The following is a 20,262-nucleotide window of genomic DNA, read 5'->3' on the forward strand; positions in this document are numbered from 1 at the left end:
GATTAGAAGTTAATTAGGAATAGCCAGTTAGCATTAGCACACTCCTAGAAAAGCATTAGATGACTAACTATAAGTAGAAATTCTATTATTAATAACAATTAGATAATGTAAACATTTATACAAGAAAAAACAAAATAGTATATAGTAACATAGCGATACATGAAATTTATAAAAGGAGTGACTTGAAAATGTGGAAGGTAATTTATGCCTCAAGGGTAGAGGATGATCAACTACTTACAAGTGTAGTAGTGGGCTCACACCAGAAATCCCAGATTCAAATATTGAATGGAACTTTTACCACCCAATCAAAGCACGAATGAGCCCGATTATATCACCATTTAACAGGGCTTTGAGAAATCGCGCCTTGCCAGCTGTATAAGGTGGATATCTTGCAGGTACATCCCCAGCAAAACTGCGACGTAGAACTGCCTTCTTATGGCTGAAAGTATCAAACGAAAATTTGCCATGACATGAACCCATTCCACTTTCCCCTACTCCTCCAAATGGAAGAGTAGAAAGCGCAACCTTCATGATACAAATATACAGTTCATCATTAGATTTGATAAGTGTATTGCATCATATATGTTAGATGAAACATGAAATTCAGCAGCATCACGCACAATTAATATGCAAAATTTCTCATTCAGTTTAGATACTCCTCGACATTTGTAATTGAATCCAAAGATTCTCTTTTGAAAATAGTTTCTCTCCCTCTAAAGTATTGCTTTAAGGTTAACGATTCAGAAATTGTATCCCATTTAACTTTCAACTTCAAAAAATCTAAATCACATCTCCTCTAGGAATACTCTAAGAAATTATCACTTTGAATTTTCCCAAGTCCCCCATCCCGATCGAAAGATAGATATCCACAATTTCACATTTGCTGGTAAAATATAATAGACTGAGAAAGCTTGAGATCAGCATGCAGACAAAATATATTAACGTGATAATTTCAAAGCACATCCCCTAAGCAGATAAATAAGAAATTTAAGTCATGTTAGCACAAGTGAATTAGAAAATTTGGCTACTAGGCAAAGATAGAATTACTTGTAAAGTGGTGTCATTGATAAGCAGACCCCCTGCTGATATATTCATGACAAACTCCTCCTCCAGTTTCTTGTTGCTTGTGAACAGATATGCTGCAAGTGGCTTTTCTCTGGCTTTAATGAATTGTATAGAATCCTCCACTTTATTGACCTTCACAAATGAAAAGCAAGACTTACTCAAGCTGAGAATTTCACCGAGGCAAATAGTACTATAAACGGAATTTTCTGCAGATGGAGTACTTGAGCTTTATTTTTTTTTTTTTGAAATAGGTAACTTTCTCCTGATTGAGCTTTATTCATTCTCAAAAGTTGGAAATTGGTCATTCTATACTTGTTAATGATGCTGCTAAAATTTATCTTAAACTTTCACAGATGACCTATTGTTTAAAACTTAAATGATGTATTTTGTAGTATATGGGCAGAAATTGCATAATAATTTCCATGAGGATTGAACTGCCAAAAGATATTTATCTATTCAGTTAGGCTGGTTCAAGTAAAAGTAAGAGCAGTAGTTTTTCAAAGTTGTTGAAGTTTTGTTGCTGATGAATTTCAATACCGGATATACATGAAATTGAATAAATCTTTCTGGAAATATAACCATCTTGTAGACGAATCTAATTCATTGGTTCATAATTTGTAACTGTGTAACCATTGTTATCAGCGAACTTTTTTGTTACCAAAAAAGGGAAGTACAAAAGACAAGTCACCTTATACAGGCAGAGTAGGTCATACCGTGATAATAGGAAGTAGAGGACCAAATATTTCCTCCTTCATGATTAAAGAATCTTCTGGGACATCCAGAAGAATTGTAGGAGAGATCTTTCTGAGATGAGGAAAAGAAGATGAATAATAAGTTTTGTCACGTCATAAGCAGACATTTACAATTAATACGTTAGTGGAGAAAGAGTGCGGTCTACTCACAAATTATTTTCATCTCTCTGACCTCCATGAACTACCTTATCGACAACCTTATTATCATCCAGTAACTTTGATAGTCGTTGAAAGTGGTTAGCATTCACAATGCGAGATAGATCTCCTGATTTTAGTGGATCCTTTCCATAGAATTTCTCCAATTCCTGTTTCATAGCATCTAGCTGGCGAAGAGGAATCAAAAGAGAAAAAAATAATGAGTAAATAATTTTGCATAATGTCACACATAAAAGTTACTTGGGTCTCATAAGACGCACCAATTTTGGCACACTTTCTTTGGTAGTAATTATATAATCAGGAGAGATGCACGCTTGTCCATTGTTGCAGCCCCACTTGCCAGCAATAATACGCCTTACTGCAATCTTAAAGCGAACAAAAAAAGAAAATTGATAAACAGAAAAATTGAGAAAGCTTATTATCATGAATTTTGGAAATATACGTTCAAACAACTCAGAAACTGTGAGCAAATTAGAAATATTACCTTGTAATCGATGTTTGAATCCACCACAACTGGAGATTTACCACCTAGCTCCAAAACCACAGGTGTCAAGTGCTTTGCAGCAGCAGCCAGCACAATCCGTCCAACTTTTCCATTTCCTACAGTATTATTTGTCCATTAGTTATCATCATAATGAACAGATGAACTACAAATACATCTTGCAAACAAAACTTGGCAATGTTTTTTTTTTTTGTCATAATACTACTAAATCATATGAGCCTTGCAATCCAAACTAATCACAAGTAGTACTTAAGTCGATCAGACTTATTATTGCACGGAAGACCACGTGCACATACAAGGGTGGGCTGATAGATCAATGTCCATCTCAATCTCGTTGCTCTTCTTATTTATCAAAAATTTCCAGTAAGAATATCAAAAATGGAGAAGAAGATATCCCATATAATGAGATCTAACAAATAACAATAACACAATTTCACTTAGTTCTGTTGTCTCTTTTCCCCTTCCATGGGAGAAGGGGGATGTGTATATGGATCCATAAAGAAGTTAAAGCTCTTATAGCTAAGACAAATTTTAAAAATAAATCAACGACAATATAGTTAAGGGATACGCAACCCTGCTTGGTGGTAAATACAGCTCCTCTGCAAGAGAAGCTTAGGATAAAAGTATTAAGATGATATCATGAATCTAATGGTACAAGTAACATACACTCAATAAGATTTCAAATATACAACAGTTTCTAAAATTCATTGTTGATCTACTGTACACTTCCTTCTCTACATAAGGCTGCTATGATTAGAAAATAAGTGTACTATCAATCAATCAACCGCCTCAAAATCAATCTAGTTGAGGTCGACAATATGAATCCTTTAATTCCATTTTGCATAATCTGGGTTCATTTCTTGGAAATAATAACCAATTTGTCTTTTAAGACATGTAACAGTTCTTTTAAGAGAAAATACGTAATTATCCCATCAAAGTAAAACCTATTTTTTAAAAAGACACTCAAACTTTGCTGAGGTCCTAATACACCCCTTAAACTAGATAAATGTAAAATTATTATACCATTTTTTGATATTTAAAGGAGAGAGTGTATTTCACTCACCTAAAGAGCGTGAAAACCTTAAAAAGTAAGATTAAACTTTACTTTTGCAATTTTTTTTATTAACTATAAAAGAATAATTTTTTATTTCACTGTTAAACTTCTTTTTCTTTCTTCTTCTTCCCAGTTTCACCATTGAAGGAGAACTTGAAGTTTGTTTTTTTTTCATTTTTCATTTAGATTGGATTTCAACGGATAGATCTGATTGTAACTAAATAACACAATCTCAGCACATAATATTCTTTTAGTATTGTTACTAACAAAAATATCCCATTGATAACGGAGGGTGAGAAGCTCTTATTATGGCGACTTCGAAATAGGATCGTCTATCGTCAACGTTATTTCAATTAACCCCTGATCAATTTACTAGGTTTGAAATCCTATTAAGACCAAGCAAAAATAATTTCATATGCATCTGATGAGAGAATTTTTATTTTTTTCAAATACAACCCAGATTGATTTAGAGCAAAAATCAAAGGCAAAATACACAAAAAGAAGACTTTGACAGAAATTTTGATTTGAAATAAGTTAATTTTGAAAGCGGATTTGATTTTCAATAAGGAAGACTTCTTCTTCAATGTTGATTTAGTGTTGTAATGGTGTTTAGCAATGGCAGCCACTCCACAGAACGAAGATCAATGAATAAAGAATTAAAAGTAAAAAAAAAAAGCATAAAGAAAGTCAACGTATAGGTTGAGACTTGAGCACAATTGAAGAAGAAGGAAAAATAAAGAATTAAAAGTAAAAAAAAAAACATAAAGAAAGGCAGAGATTAGAAAACTATATAAAAGTGACAGGTGGCAAACAACTATTGGTGTGTGCATACACCTTCTTTTTTGTTAGTGGGATTAACTAAAAAATTGAGATATTTGTATCACTTTAAAATTATTTAGGGGTGTATTAGGACTCCCGCAAAGTTTAAGTGTCTTTTTAAAAAATAGATCTTACTTCAATGGGGTAATTATGTACTTTCTCTACTTTTAAACTCAAAGTTCTCTAGATCTCATACATAGTCCCCATACTGACTGACATACAAGTTGGCAAACCCAAACCTAATGTAAGTGTAACAACAACTAAATTTTAATCTAAAGTAGTTGTTATTGCTTTAATCAATTGTTTGCTTACAGCATTCTGTTCTTAGATAAGTCTGTGTTAATTCAGATCAAAGGTATGTTGAAACAACTTCTTTATATGTACCCCATCCCCTTTTAGCACCTTCAATAACTAAAATGGTATACCCATGAACCAGTGTATTTTGAGGTCAACCTAAGACATTGCTAATTCAGGACACCCCTGTCTTGTTTAGACAATATCACCACTGGTCATTGAACTGTAAGGAAAATTACCACATAGTTAAACAACCAGTTAAGTTGTCTTCGAAGCCTAAAAGATAAAAAGAAAATATGTTGCCATCAGAGATGATGGCTGATTTGGGCCATTGTCCATCTTCAAATAATCATCCCAGATATTTTATTCTATAAATGAAATGGAGATAAAGTAGACCAGTTTTTCAAACCTGTATAAAATATCTTGTCCCATTTTTGCTCTAGTAATGCAGTTGTCTCAGGTACTGCCCCTTCTACAACTCTGATAGCAGACACATCCATATACTGCCCTAACAGCTTTGCAAGCACTGAAGATGTAGCTGGGGCTATTTCTGATGGTTTCAGAACTACAGCATTACCAGCAGCAATAGCTCCAATCACTGGATCAAGGGACAACACTGGAATAGAATGAAGGGGGAGGGAAGGACTGATTAATTAATCTGCATTGTAACTTTCCAACTAAATATCATAAAACAAACAGACATTACTAGTAAATTACTGATAAGGGATAATGGAAAACTAGCTATCAACAAGCACAAAGGAGCCTTGAAAATCTTGCTTGCATCAGAAAAGGATAAAGCATTACAGTAATCTACTTAGTTTTTGGCCTTTTATTCAAGAAAAGCAGAAAATAGTTTGATCAGAGTAAAACTTTGACATTGTGAGTAACTGAGTGGGGGTATGTTCATTTGACATTGTGACACTAAATATGACCTAGTCTTCATTGACAGATAGTTCAAACACAGACGATCAGTGTAACTGAGTGGGGGTATGTCTCTCTGCATTGTGAGTAACACCGATCTAATGTTGCAAAAACAAAAACCAAGGAAATTCATCCATACATTCATAGTTATTGACATTATCCATCCATACAATGTTTAGTTAGTTTTAAGAGTCAGCACAACCCTTGAAGTTTACAACACAACAGAATTTTCTGCAGAGGGAAGTGATTAGTGTTGTTTCTAACTTGAGACTTGCTTAAAGATATATTGAAAGGAGAAGATAAGAGGAACAACAATTGCATGCACTTAAAAAGGAGATAAATAGACAGTTTTTCACTTACAGAACGGGTAGTTCCATGCTGATATGACCAATACAACACCGAGAGGTTCTGGAACTATTTCAGCTGATGAAGGAAACGAGGTTAATGAAGTTTTGACCTGTAATTTCCATATGTTAGCATCAGTGGACTTCTATTAATTAGTAAGAAGATAGTATGTATATCTATAAATAGGTATAAAAAATTACTTTTTCCGGCTTCATCCACCATTTTAGTTCCTTCAATGCAAGTTTACATGCTGTTTTCATCATAGAAACCTGCAGTAAAAGAACATATGAATCAGAAGACAGAACGAAAAGTGGGTCAACATAGCTAAGAAGTTCCTCAACTAAAAATCCCTTCCCCTGAACTTCTATATATTCATGATAAAACTATTTCTGCTATAACCAAAACAGAAATAAAGAAATGTGTTCCACCAAATACTTCAATGTAACTGAACTTCATATTTAATTTAATCAAAAAGCACTTTGTAGGTTAAAATTGTTGCCTTCCCAATGCTTTGACTATTCCCAGAGTAATCATGTCATCATAAAACTATTAAACATCAATCTTAGTCAAACCATCCACCAGCACATTCTACCAGTGATCACTCACATTGATCATATTGAGCACAGCTAGAAATAAGTAAACTACCAGAATTTCCTGTTTATGAAATGTATATTAACTTTAAGTAGATAGGAGAAGATCAAAGGTGCTACAACAAAATTTATTTTAGGATAATGTATTTAGTATCTGCTGTCTAACGGACTGTCCTTCTGATCCACTGATGACAATTAATTTTTCTTGGCACTGCTATGTTGTCGCTGTTACCAGTTGTCACAAATATTTCTTCACTATCTGTTGGTGTAAATTCTTAGTCCGTCATACGACTACAGTCAGTTTCATGTATTGAATGATTGTCCACCATTTAACCCTCAAATCATATCCAAAATTCAGACCATCTAAAACGATAAAATGGAGGTCCAGATCAACATAATATTCATCCTACTGTTTGAAGGAACGAAAAGACTGTCCATCAATAAAGTAGCCGTCAAAAGATATGTTTGATTTGCCTTTAAGTTCACTACTAGCAAATTTGGAAATAAGATTCTAAGGTGAGCAACCAAAATCTAATCTTGGTGATATCTATATACTTTCTAGATTACCCAACATCAGGAACAACAATGACCTTTTTATCTTGCTTATGCCTGTCACTCTAATGACCCAATACAAAGCACAATAGCCAACATTACTCTTTTAAACTATCAAAACGTCTTCAATTCCAGAAAACTAAACACGAAAAGAGAAAACTCGCTTTTCACTAGACTATCTAACTCAGATGTCAGTTAGTTATCGGTTTAGTTTTACGATAATCAAGTGGTCTTGTGTAGTTATGAACCCTTATTTCATTAAAAAGAAGAAACAAAAGGAAGCCAGAAACTCCAACGTTACATAATTGATTTTAAAAGCAGAAAAATAACCCAACAAACAAAAGGTGCCTATAAAATTTTTAGTAATTAATGAACCAATTCTTCCATGTGGGTTGTTCAAAGGAAATATAAAAGTCTTCAACCGAAAGAAAAAGACAAAAACAAACAAGTCCCCAAAAATCCAATAATTTATACAAAATTCATACACAAAAATCAAAATCATTGAGGATTGAATTCCAAATCTGGGAAAAGCAGAGTATTGCACGCAATTATTCCAATCCCAACTTTATGTTCAACTTCATTGTTCAGATATTATATCAATCAAAAACTCGGAATTTTCTTATCACACAACGAAATTAGCCGATTATGCAATTCACTCTAATTCAATGCAGAGATAGATTTTCAGCCAGAGATTCAAAACATCAACAACAACCTACACACTGTATTCGCCCAGAGGTCAGATGATAGAGCGTACGCAGAACTTACCGCTAACTCAATCATAACAGGAAAAATCGATATCTACTATTTTGAAGATTAATTTAAATTAGGCGATTGAATGAAAAGGAGAAAAGTGATACCTCATGAATAAAGGCTTCGAGTTCAGGCTTAGAGAGGTCAGAATAAAGAGCATCGGTAATCTCCTTCTCATGATTCTCAGCAATCTTCAATAAAGCTTTCAACTGCGACACTCTCCACTCGTAACTCTTCGTCTTCCCACTCCCGTACGTCCCTCTCAATTCCTTCACAATCGCCTCTGCATCCATTTCTCGCAACCTTTATTCTATATCTATATAATATATATATATCGTGTGATTAGGTCGACGACTTTGTGCTCGTCGCCTGTGCTTCGCCGGCGATATATCGTATTATTATTTTAGTTATTAAATGAGTATTTTTAAATACTTGAATATTGTACTCCCTCTTCCTCTAAAATAAGGATGCTTGCAAATAAAATTATCCCAAAATATACATATATATATAAGAAAAATTATTTTCTTCAATTAGTGCTTTCTTATATTTTGAATTTTCATTCTCTAGAGTCCGCCCGCATTAGAGCAGCACGGTAGGGCCTATACTCCCAATTGGATTTTGTCACGACTACGCTCTCAATCGAATTTTTATCATACTTTAAGCTCGAATACGAAATTTCTAATTAAGAAAAAATAAGTCAATCTCACACTATAATTTATGTTATTCAATTACAATATTCTAAAAAACTTTTAATAAAGACAATTAAATTTGTATTTATCACTTCGATGAAAAAAGAGTCATTCCTTCCATTCACTTAATTATTTTTATTTGTCTCTATTTCTCGTATAATTTTATTTTCACATATAAAAAAATAATTTTTTCTTTATTTTCCTTCTACAATAAATATTTATCCTTTAAATCAATTTTTAATTTGTAACACAAATATTATTTAATAAAAATAATATATAAAATAATAAACAAATAAAATTAAACGGATAGTAAAAAATAACAACATATTGTGAGATAGATATTGGAAAAGCCAAAGTGCATTCTGGCCAAAAAAGGAGGCTGTCGTTCAGAGTGTGAAGTGCACGTGATCTGAATTGTCTTTTATCTCACTTTTGTCGTCTCATCATATTTTTACACATTATTAAAAATAATTATTTTATATTATTATGATTCTCACGCTCCAACCAAAAATATTCCTCACGCTCGTAATAACTTAAAAAGAAAAAAAAAATACCAATGGTTGCTTTTTATTTTACTTTTACAATTACTTCTTTTTTTTAAAAAAGAATAATAAATTTCTTAACGTTTTAAAAAAGTATCAAGGTAAATTAGTATAATTTTTATTATCATATAATAATTATTTTATTTTATGCAATATATTATGAATTTAATTTATATTTCGTATATAATTACACCAAATTATAAATAAAGGTAATAATAATGCTTTGCAGGATTCTTTTTTGAAAAATAGCAATTAAAGATTTCAACCCCTTTAAAAAAATCTAAATTCATGTATTATTTTATTTTAATCTGAATTTTATTTTTTGACTTTAGAGAATTATAACAAAAAAATAGAATAGCTAAAGATTGTCAGGAGTCTGTTTGGCTTAGCTTAAAAGCTGGTCAAACTGATTTAAAAGCTGGTTTTTAACTTATTTAGCTGTTTGGTAATACTCAAAATAACTTATTTTAAGCCAAAAGTTAAAAGATGGGGTAGGAGTGTTTTTTTTAGCTTATAAGCTGTTTTAAGTTGACCACATTTTTATCTTTTTGCTCTTAATATTTTTATACAATCTCCAAATTGCCCATGTAACCCTAACATTTCTTTCTTCCATTTTTCCCTTTTCACGTTTGACATAACAACTTCAGCACTTTTATCCAAACGCATAACTGCTTATTTTAAAAATAAGTTTCAGCACTTTTAAAAGTACTTTTTTAAAGCTGCTTTTATTAAGCTCATCCAAACGGGCCTAAATCCAAAAGGAATAGGTAACAAAAAGCAAAAAAGGATTTTTTTTTTTTTCAGTAATGCTTTTGCAAGAAAGAAAAGAGTAAAAATTAAGATTTCAGCTTCCCTATAAAGGTAACAAATTTGATTGAAAAATTCAATAGGTACATTTTAATTTAATTAAAATAAAAATTTAACTAAACTCCTTTATCAAGTAGCTAAAAAAATTTCTTTCTATAAATAAATTTAATATTAGAATACATTGATAATAACTCTTTTTTTGTAATTTAACTTTAAAAAGCACTAATAAAAAAAATCGTACACTCAAATATCACGTAATGCTATGAGTTACAATAATTGAGATAAGAAAACTTGGAGGAGACTTCCTATATTCTACCAAATGGATAGTGGGTACCACTTTTTTTCAGTAAGAAAATTGGCCAACTCCCCTACCTACCTTGTCACAACTCTCTCTTCACTTCTAGCTAGCGTTTGGCCATAAATATTCAAATCTTTTTGGCAAATATTATTTGGATGAAAATTTAGGTGAAATTTTACCATATGTTTGGTCATAGAATTTGAGAAATATATTTCATTTTTTTAAGAAATACGATTTATACCCATAAGTTTTTAAAACTATCAAACTAACCATAAATTTGTATTACATAGCACAATAAAAAACCTCACGTAACAAGATTTATGACTTCCGCAACAAATCAACAAGAATCATTACAGTAAATATTCGTATAGTGAAAAGGTCTTGGTACAAATCATGATAATGAAAATACAACTAATATAAATTCAGGAAAAAAAAAAGAAGAAAACAAAAGGAAATAAATATTGCAATCACTGAAGAACCTATGCTTTCTCATCTGAAAGAGTTCAACCTATTCTTTAATATAATCTTCCCACATTTTATGAACAATCTCTTCTCGATGAGCTTGCATTTCCGAATCAGATGATCGAGGAGATGAAACTATATTGTTACCCTGAGCCAATAGTTCGTCACTTTCATCAACAACCATATCATCATTTTTATATTCATTGAATATTCCATCACTACTTTGGTGTTCACGTAAAAAATTATTGGTTGGTGTCAATAGATATATTATTTTTGTAAAATAAAAAGTTAAGAGTAACAATTGAATTTCTAAAACTTTCCAAATAATGAAATTTGGCCCAAATACTAGTTTTTTCTAGTATTTGGGAATTTAGAAAATTTGCCAAAAAAATTTGCCAAATAATAAAAAAGTGTATGGACAAATAAAATTTGCCAAGTTTTTTCCCAAGTTTTACTTGCAAAATTTATGGCCAAACGGGCCCCTAGTAGCTTGAGATCAGTTTTGAAAAATAAAAAATAATTTTTGAAAATTAAATTGTATTTTATCCTGGGAAAACTTTGTTATTTTTCAAATTTATAAGAAATAAATATTGAAATTCAACTTCAAATTGAATATCAAAATTTTATAATCAAATGTGTTTTTTATAGTTGATCTCTGAAAAGAAAAAAAAGTGAAATCATAGTCAAATGCTTATAAATCAATTAAAAGTTGACAAGATAGAATTACTTGAATAGTGAACATTCTTCACTTTCGACTTGTTTTCGACCTACAAGTCGTGAGTCTAAATCACTAAAAAGATTAGAAATAATAAAAGGTAAAAGGGGGTGGGGTAAAAATTTAAAACATTGCCAACTTCTTCAACTTTGAGAATTTTTTGGTCCCAATTAAGCCAACAACCAATGCAACCCCATAGCATAGCTATTGGGTGAACCAAGACTAAATTCATCCATAATGACCAACTATAATATCTACTTAGACTACCAAATAGTCAATAATATCATACTAACAAGTCATGAGGTAGAAAGAAAGGGATTAACTTAAAAATAGCAAAATCCCTAACTTATTGAACTTTAAAGGTTTGGTGAAAATTGTTAATATGGAAAAAATCAAATTAATTAAGGATTTGGAAGGTAAAAATAGGATTTGGAAGGTAAAGATACATCTTTATTTTTATGATTTTTTTGGTACATTGGAGAACTAAATAAACTTCTTGATTCTATGTGCAACACAATAATTTTTATAGAAAAACATTGGGGGGTCAAATTATATGATAGCAACGGCCAACGCCAACGGTGTGACCGCATGAAATTGAGTTCATCCCTTCCTCTTTCTAATTTTTATCGTGTACTTTAATTAACTACTAGAAAAAAAAAAATTCAAACCTTTTTAGTAGGAGGTGGCATGGTATTTTTGATAACCTAATGTCAAAGTCGAAGAAGAGATCTTAATTATTTTTTTTAAAGAACGAGAGATTTAAAATTTTTATTTAAAATCAAAGTTTTGAAATTTTGTGCATGTTTCATAAATAAATGTTGATTTCAAATCAAAACTTTGAATTGAATTACGAAACCTTACGTCGAACATCTACTACTCCTTCTGTTCCTTGTTATTTGTTCAAATTGACTTTTTATTTGTCATTTTGACATATTAAGAAAAGACGGTTTTTTATCCATTACATCTTCAATTTATTTATCTTTTTTGAACAAAAAAATAGATTCTCTTAAATGAATAAATTAATTTTGGAATTCTATTAATTAATAAGATAAAATGGTGAACTTACTATGTTAATTATTATTTTTCATAGATAGATGTGTCAAGTAAAAAATAAACAAGTAAATAGGGACAGAATAACTCGATTTCATTTGGCATAATACATAAATGTGTCATTTCACTTGACTTCAAATTACATTTATACCGTTCAACTTTGAATGTACACAAATAGACACTTAAACTTGTATAAAGTCTAACAAATAGACAGACATGTCCTACATGTCATTTTTTGTCCTGCGTGGTGTCCTACGTATATTGTGTCATGTAGGACTCATGTGTTAATTTATTTAAAAGTTAGATAGTTAAAGTTAGGGGTGTGCATCGGTTGGTTCGGTTCGGTTTTATATATAATCGGTTCGGTTTATCGGTTTTCGTTTTAAAATATGCTAATCCAATAACAAACCAATAAGAAATTTTTTATCGGTTTATCGGTTTTTGATGTTATCGGTTCGGTTTCGGTTAATCCAATAAGAAAATGTCGATCAAATAATATATAATGGTACGTACGTTATAATTACATGTTACCAACTTACCGCCAAAACATAATAGAAAACTTTGAATGTTGATCAAATTACTAACATTCACAAACTTGCAAAAGCTATCGCCTACAATTACGAACTAAAATTAAAACTAAAATAAAATATTTCAATGAGACAATCTTGAACAGTTGCTTGCTCCACCAAAATAATCAACAAAGTTCTCACCAATTTCTTAACCAAAAAATCACATAGCTTGAAAAGCTAATATTGAATCTATTTATGTATTAAATTATGTATATTTAATATTGAGGAGGGGTAAAGTAGTAAATAACTATCGTCTTATTGGGTTATCGGTTTACCCAATAACCCAATAGGAAAAATCGAAACCGACTCAATAACCCAATAATTATTTTTTCTAAACCCATTAAAAACCCAATAACCCAATTACCCAATAACATTTTATCGGTTCGGTTTATTGGTCGGTTCAGTTTTTGCACACCCCTAGTTAAAGTGTCTATTTGTGCATTATGAAAGTTGAAGGTTAAAGTTAAAATTTGAATCTAAGCTTAGAGTTCAATATATATATTATGTCATTTCATTTCAACTCTTTTCTAGGCATTTTAGCACCTTCTTAATTCCAAAATTCACTAACTCAATTTCAACACATGTTTCCATGAAAATCATTAACCACGAAATTTCACCACTCCAAACAAATGAGATCAATAGTTTAGACAATTTTAACGTACATGACACATAATCTTCCATATTCATTTTATATTCATTTCAAGTACCTAATCGTGAATAAAAAAAACTAAGGTTTATTGTTGTTTTTCCACCCAAACCTAAGATAACTTGTTACATTGATCTATGTTACAAGTGTTGTTGTATATAAATTACTTCATCTCAAAACACTTATCCTGTTTTTGATTCAATGTTATCCAAAAAAATATTAATCAAGAGTCTAGAGAAGTGATTGACTATTTTACTCTTTTTTACACTACATCTTAAGATATAATCTATTATTATTAAATATTTTTGGGAAACTTACATGAATATACTATAATAAAAATATATTTATCATTTATAACAATAACATTTTTTTTTCACTTGACCACCCTTAATTCATTTATAATACAAGTTTAATACATATTACAAAAAATAATTTATTATTCACATATAATACAATTTTTAATGATGGATGATACATTTATCACACATTTTAATACACTTATAATACAATGTCACAATTTTTTACCAAACAAAAACAATATGTTTCAAAAACAATTATAATTCAAATATATTGAATACATAATTCATTTTTAATACATATTACAGATTTATTACAATATTGCTATAAATGGTAATAAACAAAAAGTATCGCTAAAATCAATAATTATTATTAAAATGTATTAATTTATGTAATTTTTCCAATATTTATTCTATTTATGTGTCATAATTAAAATATTTTTAATTTTTTGGAATAATTACTAGTACCTAACAACTCAACCGTAAGATACTTTTTGCTCTTAATATATTATCTTAATATATTCCATTGGGTGGGAAAATGAAAATATTAATTTTGACTTTAAAAGAAAACAATATTTTGATATTAAAATTAAAGAGAGGAAAAAAATATAGAGAAGATAAATCAAAATTATGGAGCGTGCGTTCACGTGAGTCGAAGCGAGAGTGAGATAGTTACGAATCAAACACCCAATCAGGATTGAGAGTGGGTCCCGCTTGTACCTTTTTTATGATTGGCTTATTTATTATAAACTCCCTGAAATAATCTAATAATAAGAAAATTCGGATGGTACAGAAAATCAAAATTATTAAAGGACCATACCTTTTTATATTAATTTTATATCAACCGCTTATGCAGGTCTCACAAATTAGTCTGATACCTCATATAGTCACTCAATTAACCATTATTTTTACATAAAGTTACTCAATTTATTTTTATGTCTTAGGGTCTGTTTATTCATAGGATATGAAATCATGATATATAAGGGTGGATTTAGTAAGAGTATACGGTGTCACGTGACACTACTTTGTTGAAAATTTTTACGAAATATGTACCGTGTAAGAAGGGAAAAAACAGAGATATATCTATATATTACAAATGTGACACTGCTTCAGTCAAAGTTATGCGTAGCCCAACTGGTTTTCGGTTAGGGATTTGCAAGTGAGGGCGCCGGTGCAAAATCGAAACGACCAATAAATTGAATCGATAAAAGTGTTATTGATTTATTGTTATGGGGTTAATCATTTTTAATGGTTTTATAGAAAAAAACATTGGGTTAACGATTTTTTATTGATTTTTAATATTGGATTATTAGGTAAATCGATAACCCATTAAGACTGGTAATTTACTACTTTTACTTGTAGATAAATATTATGTATTAATCTCAATACCTTAGTAGTTACTATCTTTTTCCTTTAGTCATCCATTTACACTTTATAGTGACTTTAAGTTCACAATTTCACATTATAAAAAACATTAAAATCTAAAATAAGAATCCTATTCCTCTTAATTTATCTCTTGTGTTACGCTTGTATAGTTCTTTTCATATTTGTTATTATTATTTCTATTTTATGAATATTTGTAAAGTTACCTTTTTATGTTTTCGCATCAAATTTATTAGAATAGTCATATATAATTTATTAATATAAATTTTATTTTAAATTAAACTATATCATATAAATTGTAAACATTTTGTAAACTATAATTTTGTTATTATTTAATCATAAAAATATAATTTATTATTTTATTTTAAATTAATTATATCATATAAATTGAACACTAGATAATAGACATGTAAATTTGGAAATATTTTCCCCTAATGTTAGGTTAATTCTGTTGAGACCTAGTAGCGTATGTAGGTGCAACAAACTTCTCCCTCTTTGGTAGAACCACACGCCAAAGCAATCCAAACAAAGGAAGGATTTTTATTTATTTTTTAATTAGGTATTTGAATATTTAAACTGAAGTCTAATAATTTTGAATTTGTATTGAGTATCACCGCATCATCGGGGATAATCTCCAAAGTTAAGAGAGAAGCAATCTCACTTATAATATTATATTTTTTTGTTGATTTAATGATATTTTTTATGGGAAAATTATGTGGATAAGTAAATTTATATTATTTAATTATTCATTATAGCTATAGTTTGCTATAATTATAACTCGCGATTAACATTATACATTAATTACGTGGACTGACTTCGAGTTTGTATAATTAGTCATGTTTGTATATGTATAATTCGCCAGGATATACAAATAAATATGTATAATATACAATTTTTTAGCCTATATACATATACAATTCACCTCTCTCCTACTCTCTGTCCTCTCTCTCTCTCTCTCACATCTCTCCTCCCTCTCTCAATCTCACTCGCATCTCTCCTCCCTCTCTCAATCTCGCTTGCATCTCTCCTCCCTCTCCCAATCTCGCTTGCCATTTATACAAATATATATGTATAATATACATTTATATACATATACAATTCACCTCTCTCCCACTATCTGCCCTCTCTCGCTCGCTTCTCTCAATCTCGCTCGCCTCTCTCCTCTCTATTCCAGTGTCGCTCGCCTCTCTCCTCTCTCTCCCAGTCTCGCTCGCCTCTCTCCTCTCTCTCCCAATCTCTCATGCCACATATACAATTACATATATATAATATACAATTATCTAACCAATATACATGCAATTCACCTTTCTCCCCCTCTCTTTCGCCTCTCCCCTTCAAATAACATGTAGCTACAAATTGTAATTATCAAACTATTGTTATAGAGAGTAATTAATTATTTTAAAGTGGCTATACGTAAAAATTTATATATATTTCTAATTTTTTTTTATATACATGACTTGGACAACACTTAAAAACAATCCACTCCAAGAATCAAATGTTGTTTCCAAGAATCCTTTTTTTTTTCTTATTAATTCTTTGGATTAGTTCGAAAGCAAAGGAAAAGTAATAAAGAAATTAGAGAAGAATGATGTGACATCTTTGGAATTTACTAAGACCAAATGATAAAATAAGATACTTTTTTAGTATTATAAAATTTTGTTTGCTTATGCATTTGAATATTTTTATTTTATCACAAACAGTCTGTCTGTTTGGCTTAATTTTTTTAAATGTTAGTTTTAAAAAGCAGATTTTAATTTAAAAGATGAAAAATAGAGTTTCTATTTTTAACTTACTTTTTAAAGTCATTTAAATTTTAAAATGTTATTTTTAAATCATCTCCTTTCAAAAAGCTAAAATGACCAAAAAGTACTCTTTCTGTTCAAATACTTTGTTAATTATTTTCTTTTACTCGTCTAATATTTACAAATTAAAAATGAACAGCTTCTTTTATTTATTACACTCTTATTTTGAAGAAAAAATAAAACTTTAATTCGTTCCCTTCATAACTAAGAGGAATAGAATGATACTTACTATGTCAATCATTATTTTCTTAATAGATGTACAAATTTAAAATTGAACAAATAATGAAAAATTAAAAAAATAATTTTAATCAATTTTTAAATCAATTTAGAAGGATCCCACCTTAAAATATTGCTTGTTTAAATTTAAAGTCAATGATGCCTTAAATGACTATCCAACTAATACGTCCAACAAGTCAAATATAATTTTGTCACGAATATAATATGATCTATCAGATCAATGATTAATTCAAATAAAGACATTTCTTAATTATAAATCACATATCTTATTTTAATCCATAAGTAGATATTATTCATCAATTAAAGCACACACATGACAAATAAACAAAATAAATTATCGTTCTTTGTGTGATTTGGTCATCATCATGTCATGTAATTGCACTTTTAAATAGCATGGAGTGTAATGATTTAGCTTCACTCAATACCCTTCTAGTATAGGAAATAACCAATAATTCATGTTTTTAAAGTTTAGGTACAAATTTATGTTTAAAAAAACTAATTTTAACTTATTTGGATGATGAAACAAGATTTGGGGTTAGAAATGCTTTAGTTTGTCAAACTAGCAGCATACATGGATAGGGTGGGAGTAGAGCGAAGTAAATAGATGTCCGAGCGGTTGAAAGAGTCGGTCTTGAAAATCAATTCCTTTTTTTTAAAAAAAGAATATTGTGAGTTTGAATGACTCTCAATTCATGAGGTCATAAATTCTCTCTTACTGCAGTTATTTATCATTCAATTTTATATCAAAACGAGCAGTTGATTCCACGGTAACAGTGTTGACTTTGTAGCGAGCTCACCTAAAATGGTAAGAAGTGGGGTATATAGCCTTTCAAAGCCCTTTTTTGAAAATGAGAAGAAAAATTGACAATGTTTGCAAAATTGGGAATCTTAAGTGAGTTTGGGCTGGAGTGATTTCGATGATAGGTTGATTTAGGTCGTATCCAAGTTATTCTAATAAGTTTTTGCACGAATTTTTCTATTTTACATTGATCTTTAATTTTTGATTCTTTAAATATTTGATCTATAAATTTGTTGTCCAAACCAAAGTATTATTAGCTATGACATAATTTCGTTAAACAAATATTTTTAGAGAATAATCGAACATATAAATAACACACATACGACATATACTATTTTATGTGTACATATTGTTGGGAAAGACAAGGCACTAACAAAGAATGCCTGACAGGATAACAGCGGAAGAATACCCAAGTCTATACTTTTCCTTTTCGATTTGAACCAAGAGAAGACAAACAACCACAAACAATATGATAGTAAGGCAGCAAGTAATTTAATCAAACAAATATAACAAGGCAATGATAAACCAATCACACAAGACACCAAGATTTACGTGGAAAACCCTTCGATGTGAAGAGTAAAAAATCACGGGACCAAAAGCTCCACTATAATCACCAAGAATTACAATATTGTTCTCCAAAATTGGCCACAAAACAAGTGCCAAACAACGAGCAACAACAAAATAAGATTGCACCAAATCTAGAGAATTAAAGGAGCAAAATCACCAATTTTGCAGCTACTATTCACGACAGCAAAACTGAAGCTGCAGGCCACCAAATTCAACTCTGTCAATTCCTAATCAAAGATTGAGATGAAGATAATATGCTGTCCAAAAATCAGCTCAATCGGACAAGAAATGAAGCGGGAATCACAATTTGAAGTTGGCTGTTAGGGCTGAATTTTGACTGCGAAAATCTGCTATTTTTCTCTCTTTTTGGCTGCTAAAAAACTCTCTGTGTATTTGAAAATAAGACCTAAATAGGCTTATATTTGCCTCATAAGAATATGCCTATGGGCAAAAATGAATTGGTCCAAATTGAGCTTTTATTTATTCACATAAAAAGGAAAAAAAAGACCCATAATCCAACAGATATTCCATGCATATTTGTACAACAACTAATAGCTTTGCAATACTTTTAACAAAAAAAATAAATTAAAAAATAACGGCATAACTAAAGAAGACAAAGAAAGCAACAAAGTCCAAAAATACCTATATCATGAAAATTAAATTCAAGTTGGCCTTTCGAATGATGAAAGTTTCAATCAAGATATTGTTATAACTGTTTTTTATTTTTTTTGACTTCGAGAATCCTTCTCAAGATGTTCAACTGATAAATAACGTATATTAACTATATTCCAAACATTCACATCATAACAAATACTTTCAGACGTAAGAAATTAGCTAAATTCATCATATTTATTATCACACGCACGTTCAAAAGTCTTAGAAAAAAAAATATAAATATTGCATACATAATCGATGTCATTTGAAGAAAAAAGGATGATATTTTTGGACCTATTCTCAAAGTAGTCAAAAGCAAAGGAGTTGCTGAATTATGAGCAAACAAAGGCTACTTGTTTAACATTTTCAAAGCTAATTGGACATTTGGTTATTTCTCAAAGAGTAGCTAATTAAGCTTTCCTATGGGCTATAAAGACTTTCATTTGCCAAGGCCCAATAGTTTTTTCCCCATTACTTAAGAAAATGTAATATTACAAGTTAATGAATGTATTTTATATGTTTAATGATAGGATTATCTTTGTGTGACGTATGATTAAATTACGAGTTCGAGTCGTAAAATCAATTACTAATACTTGTGTTATGATAGGTTACCCTCTCATATCACCTTGTTAGTTGTCCACTAGTGGAGATATTTGGTGACACGAAAATGTTTTATAAAAATATATATATTAACGATTAAAATGATATTTTTATAAATTCATATAATTTAATAATCTCACCACTAAGTGTAAGTCAAATAATTTCATCACTTTAAAACAACAAAGACTTATTTTGAAGTAAAGTGACTTAATACACTCTTCTTCAATGAAACAATCCACTCTAAAAGAAGCAACAAGAGACTCCATTTTTTCAAGAAATTGTTTAGTTATTCATTTCTAATCCATTAGATGTCAAAACACCTAATTTAACAACCTCTATCACAATT

General features: G+C 30.1%; 1 protein-coding gene across 1 annotated transcript; it reads right to left on the reverse strand.

Annotated features, from left to right (window-relative positions):
- Positions 1-60: 60 nt before the first annotated feature.
- ALD3H1 (aldehyde dehydrogenase family 3 member H1) lies at positions 61-8,275 on the reverse strand. Its single transcript, NM_001346641.1, has 10 exons — positions 7,908-8,275; positions 6,109-6,177; positions 5,924-6,020; positions 5,052-5,258; positions 2,458-2,573; positions 2,234-2,338; positions 1,968-2,140; positions 1,779-1,869; positions 1,048-1,197; positions 61-525 (listed from the first exon to the last, which is right to left on the reverse strand). Exons 1-10 carry the CDS (start codon positions 8,091-8,093, stop codon positions 295-297), a joined length of 1,425 nt encoding a protein of 474 aa, NP_001333570.1. The 5' UTR covers positions 8,094-8,275; the 3' UTR covers positions 61-294.
- Positions 8,276-20,262: the final 11,987 nt, after the last annotated feature.

This window comes from Solanum lycopersicum, chromosome 6, assembly GCF_036512215.1.
Source record: "Solanum lycopersicum chromosome 6, SLM_r2.1".
NCBI classification, from domain to species: domain Eukaryota; kingdom Viridiplantae; phylum Streptophyta; class Magnoliopsida; order Solanales; family Solanaceae; genus Solanum; species Solanum lycopersicum.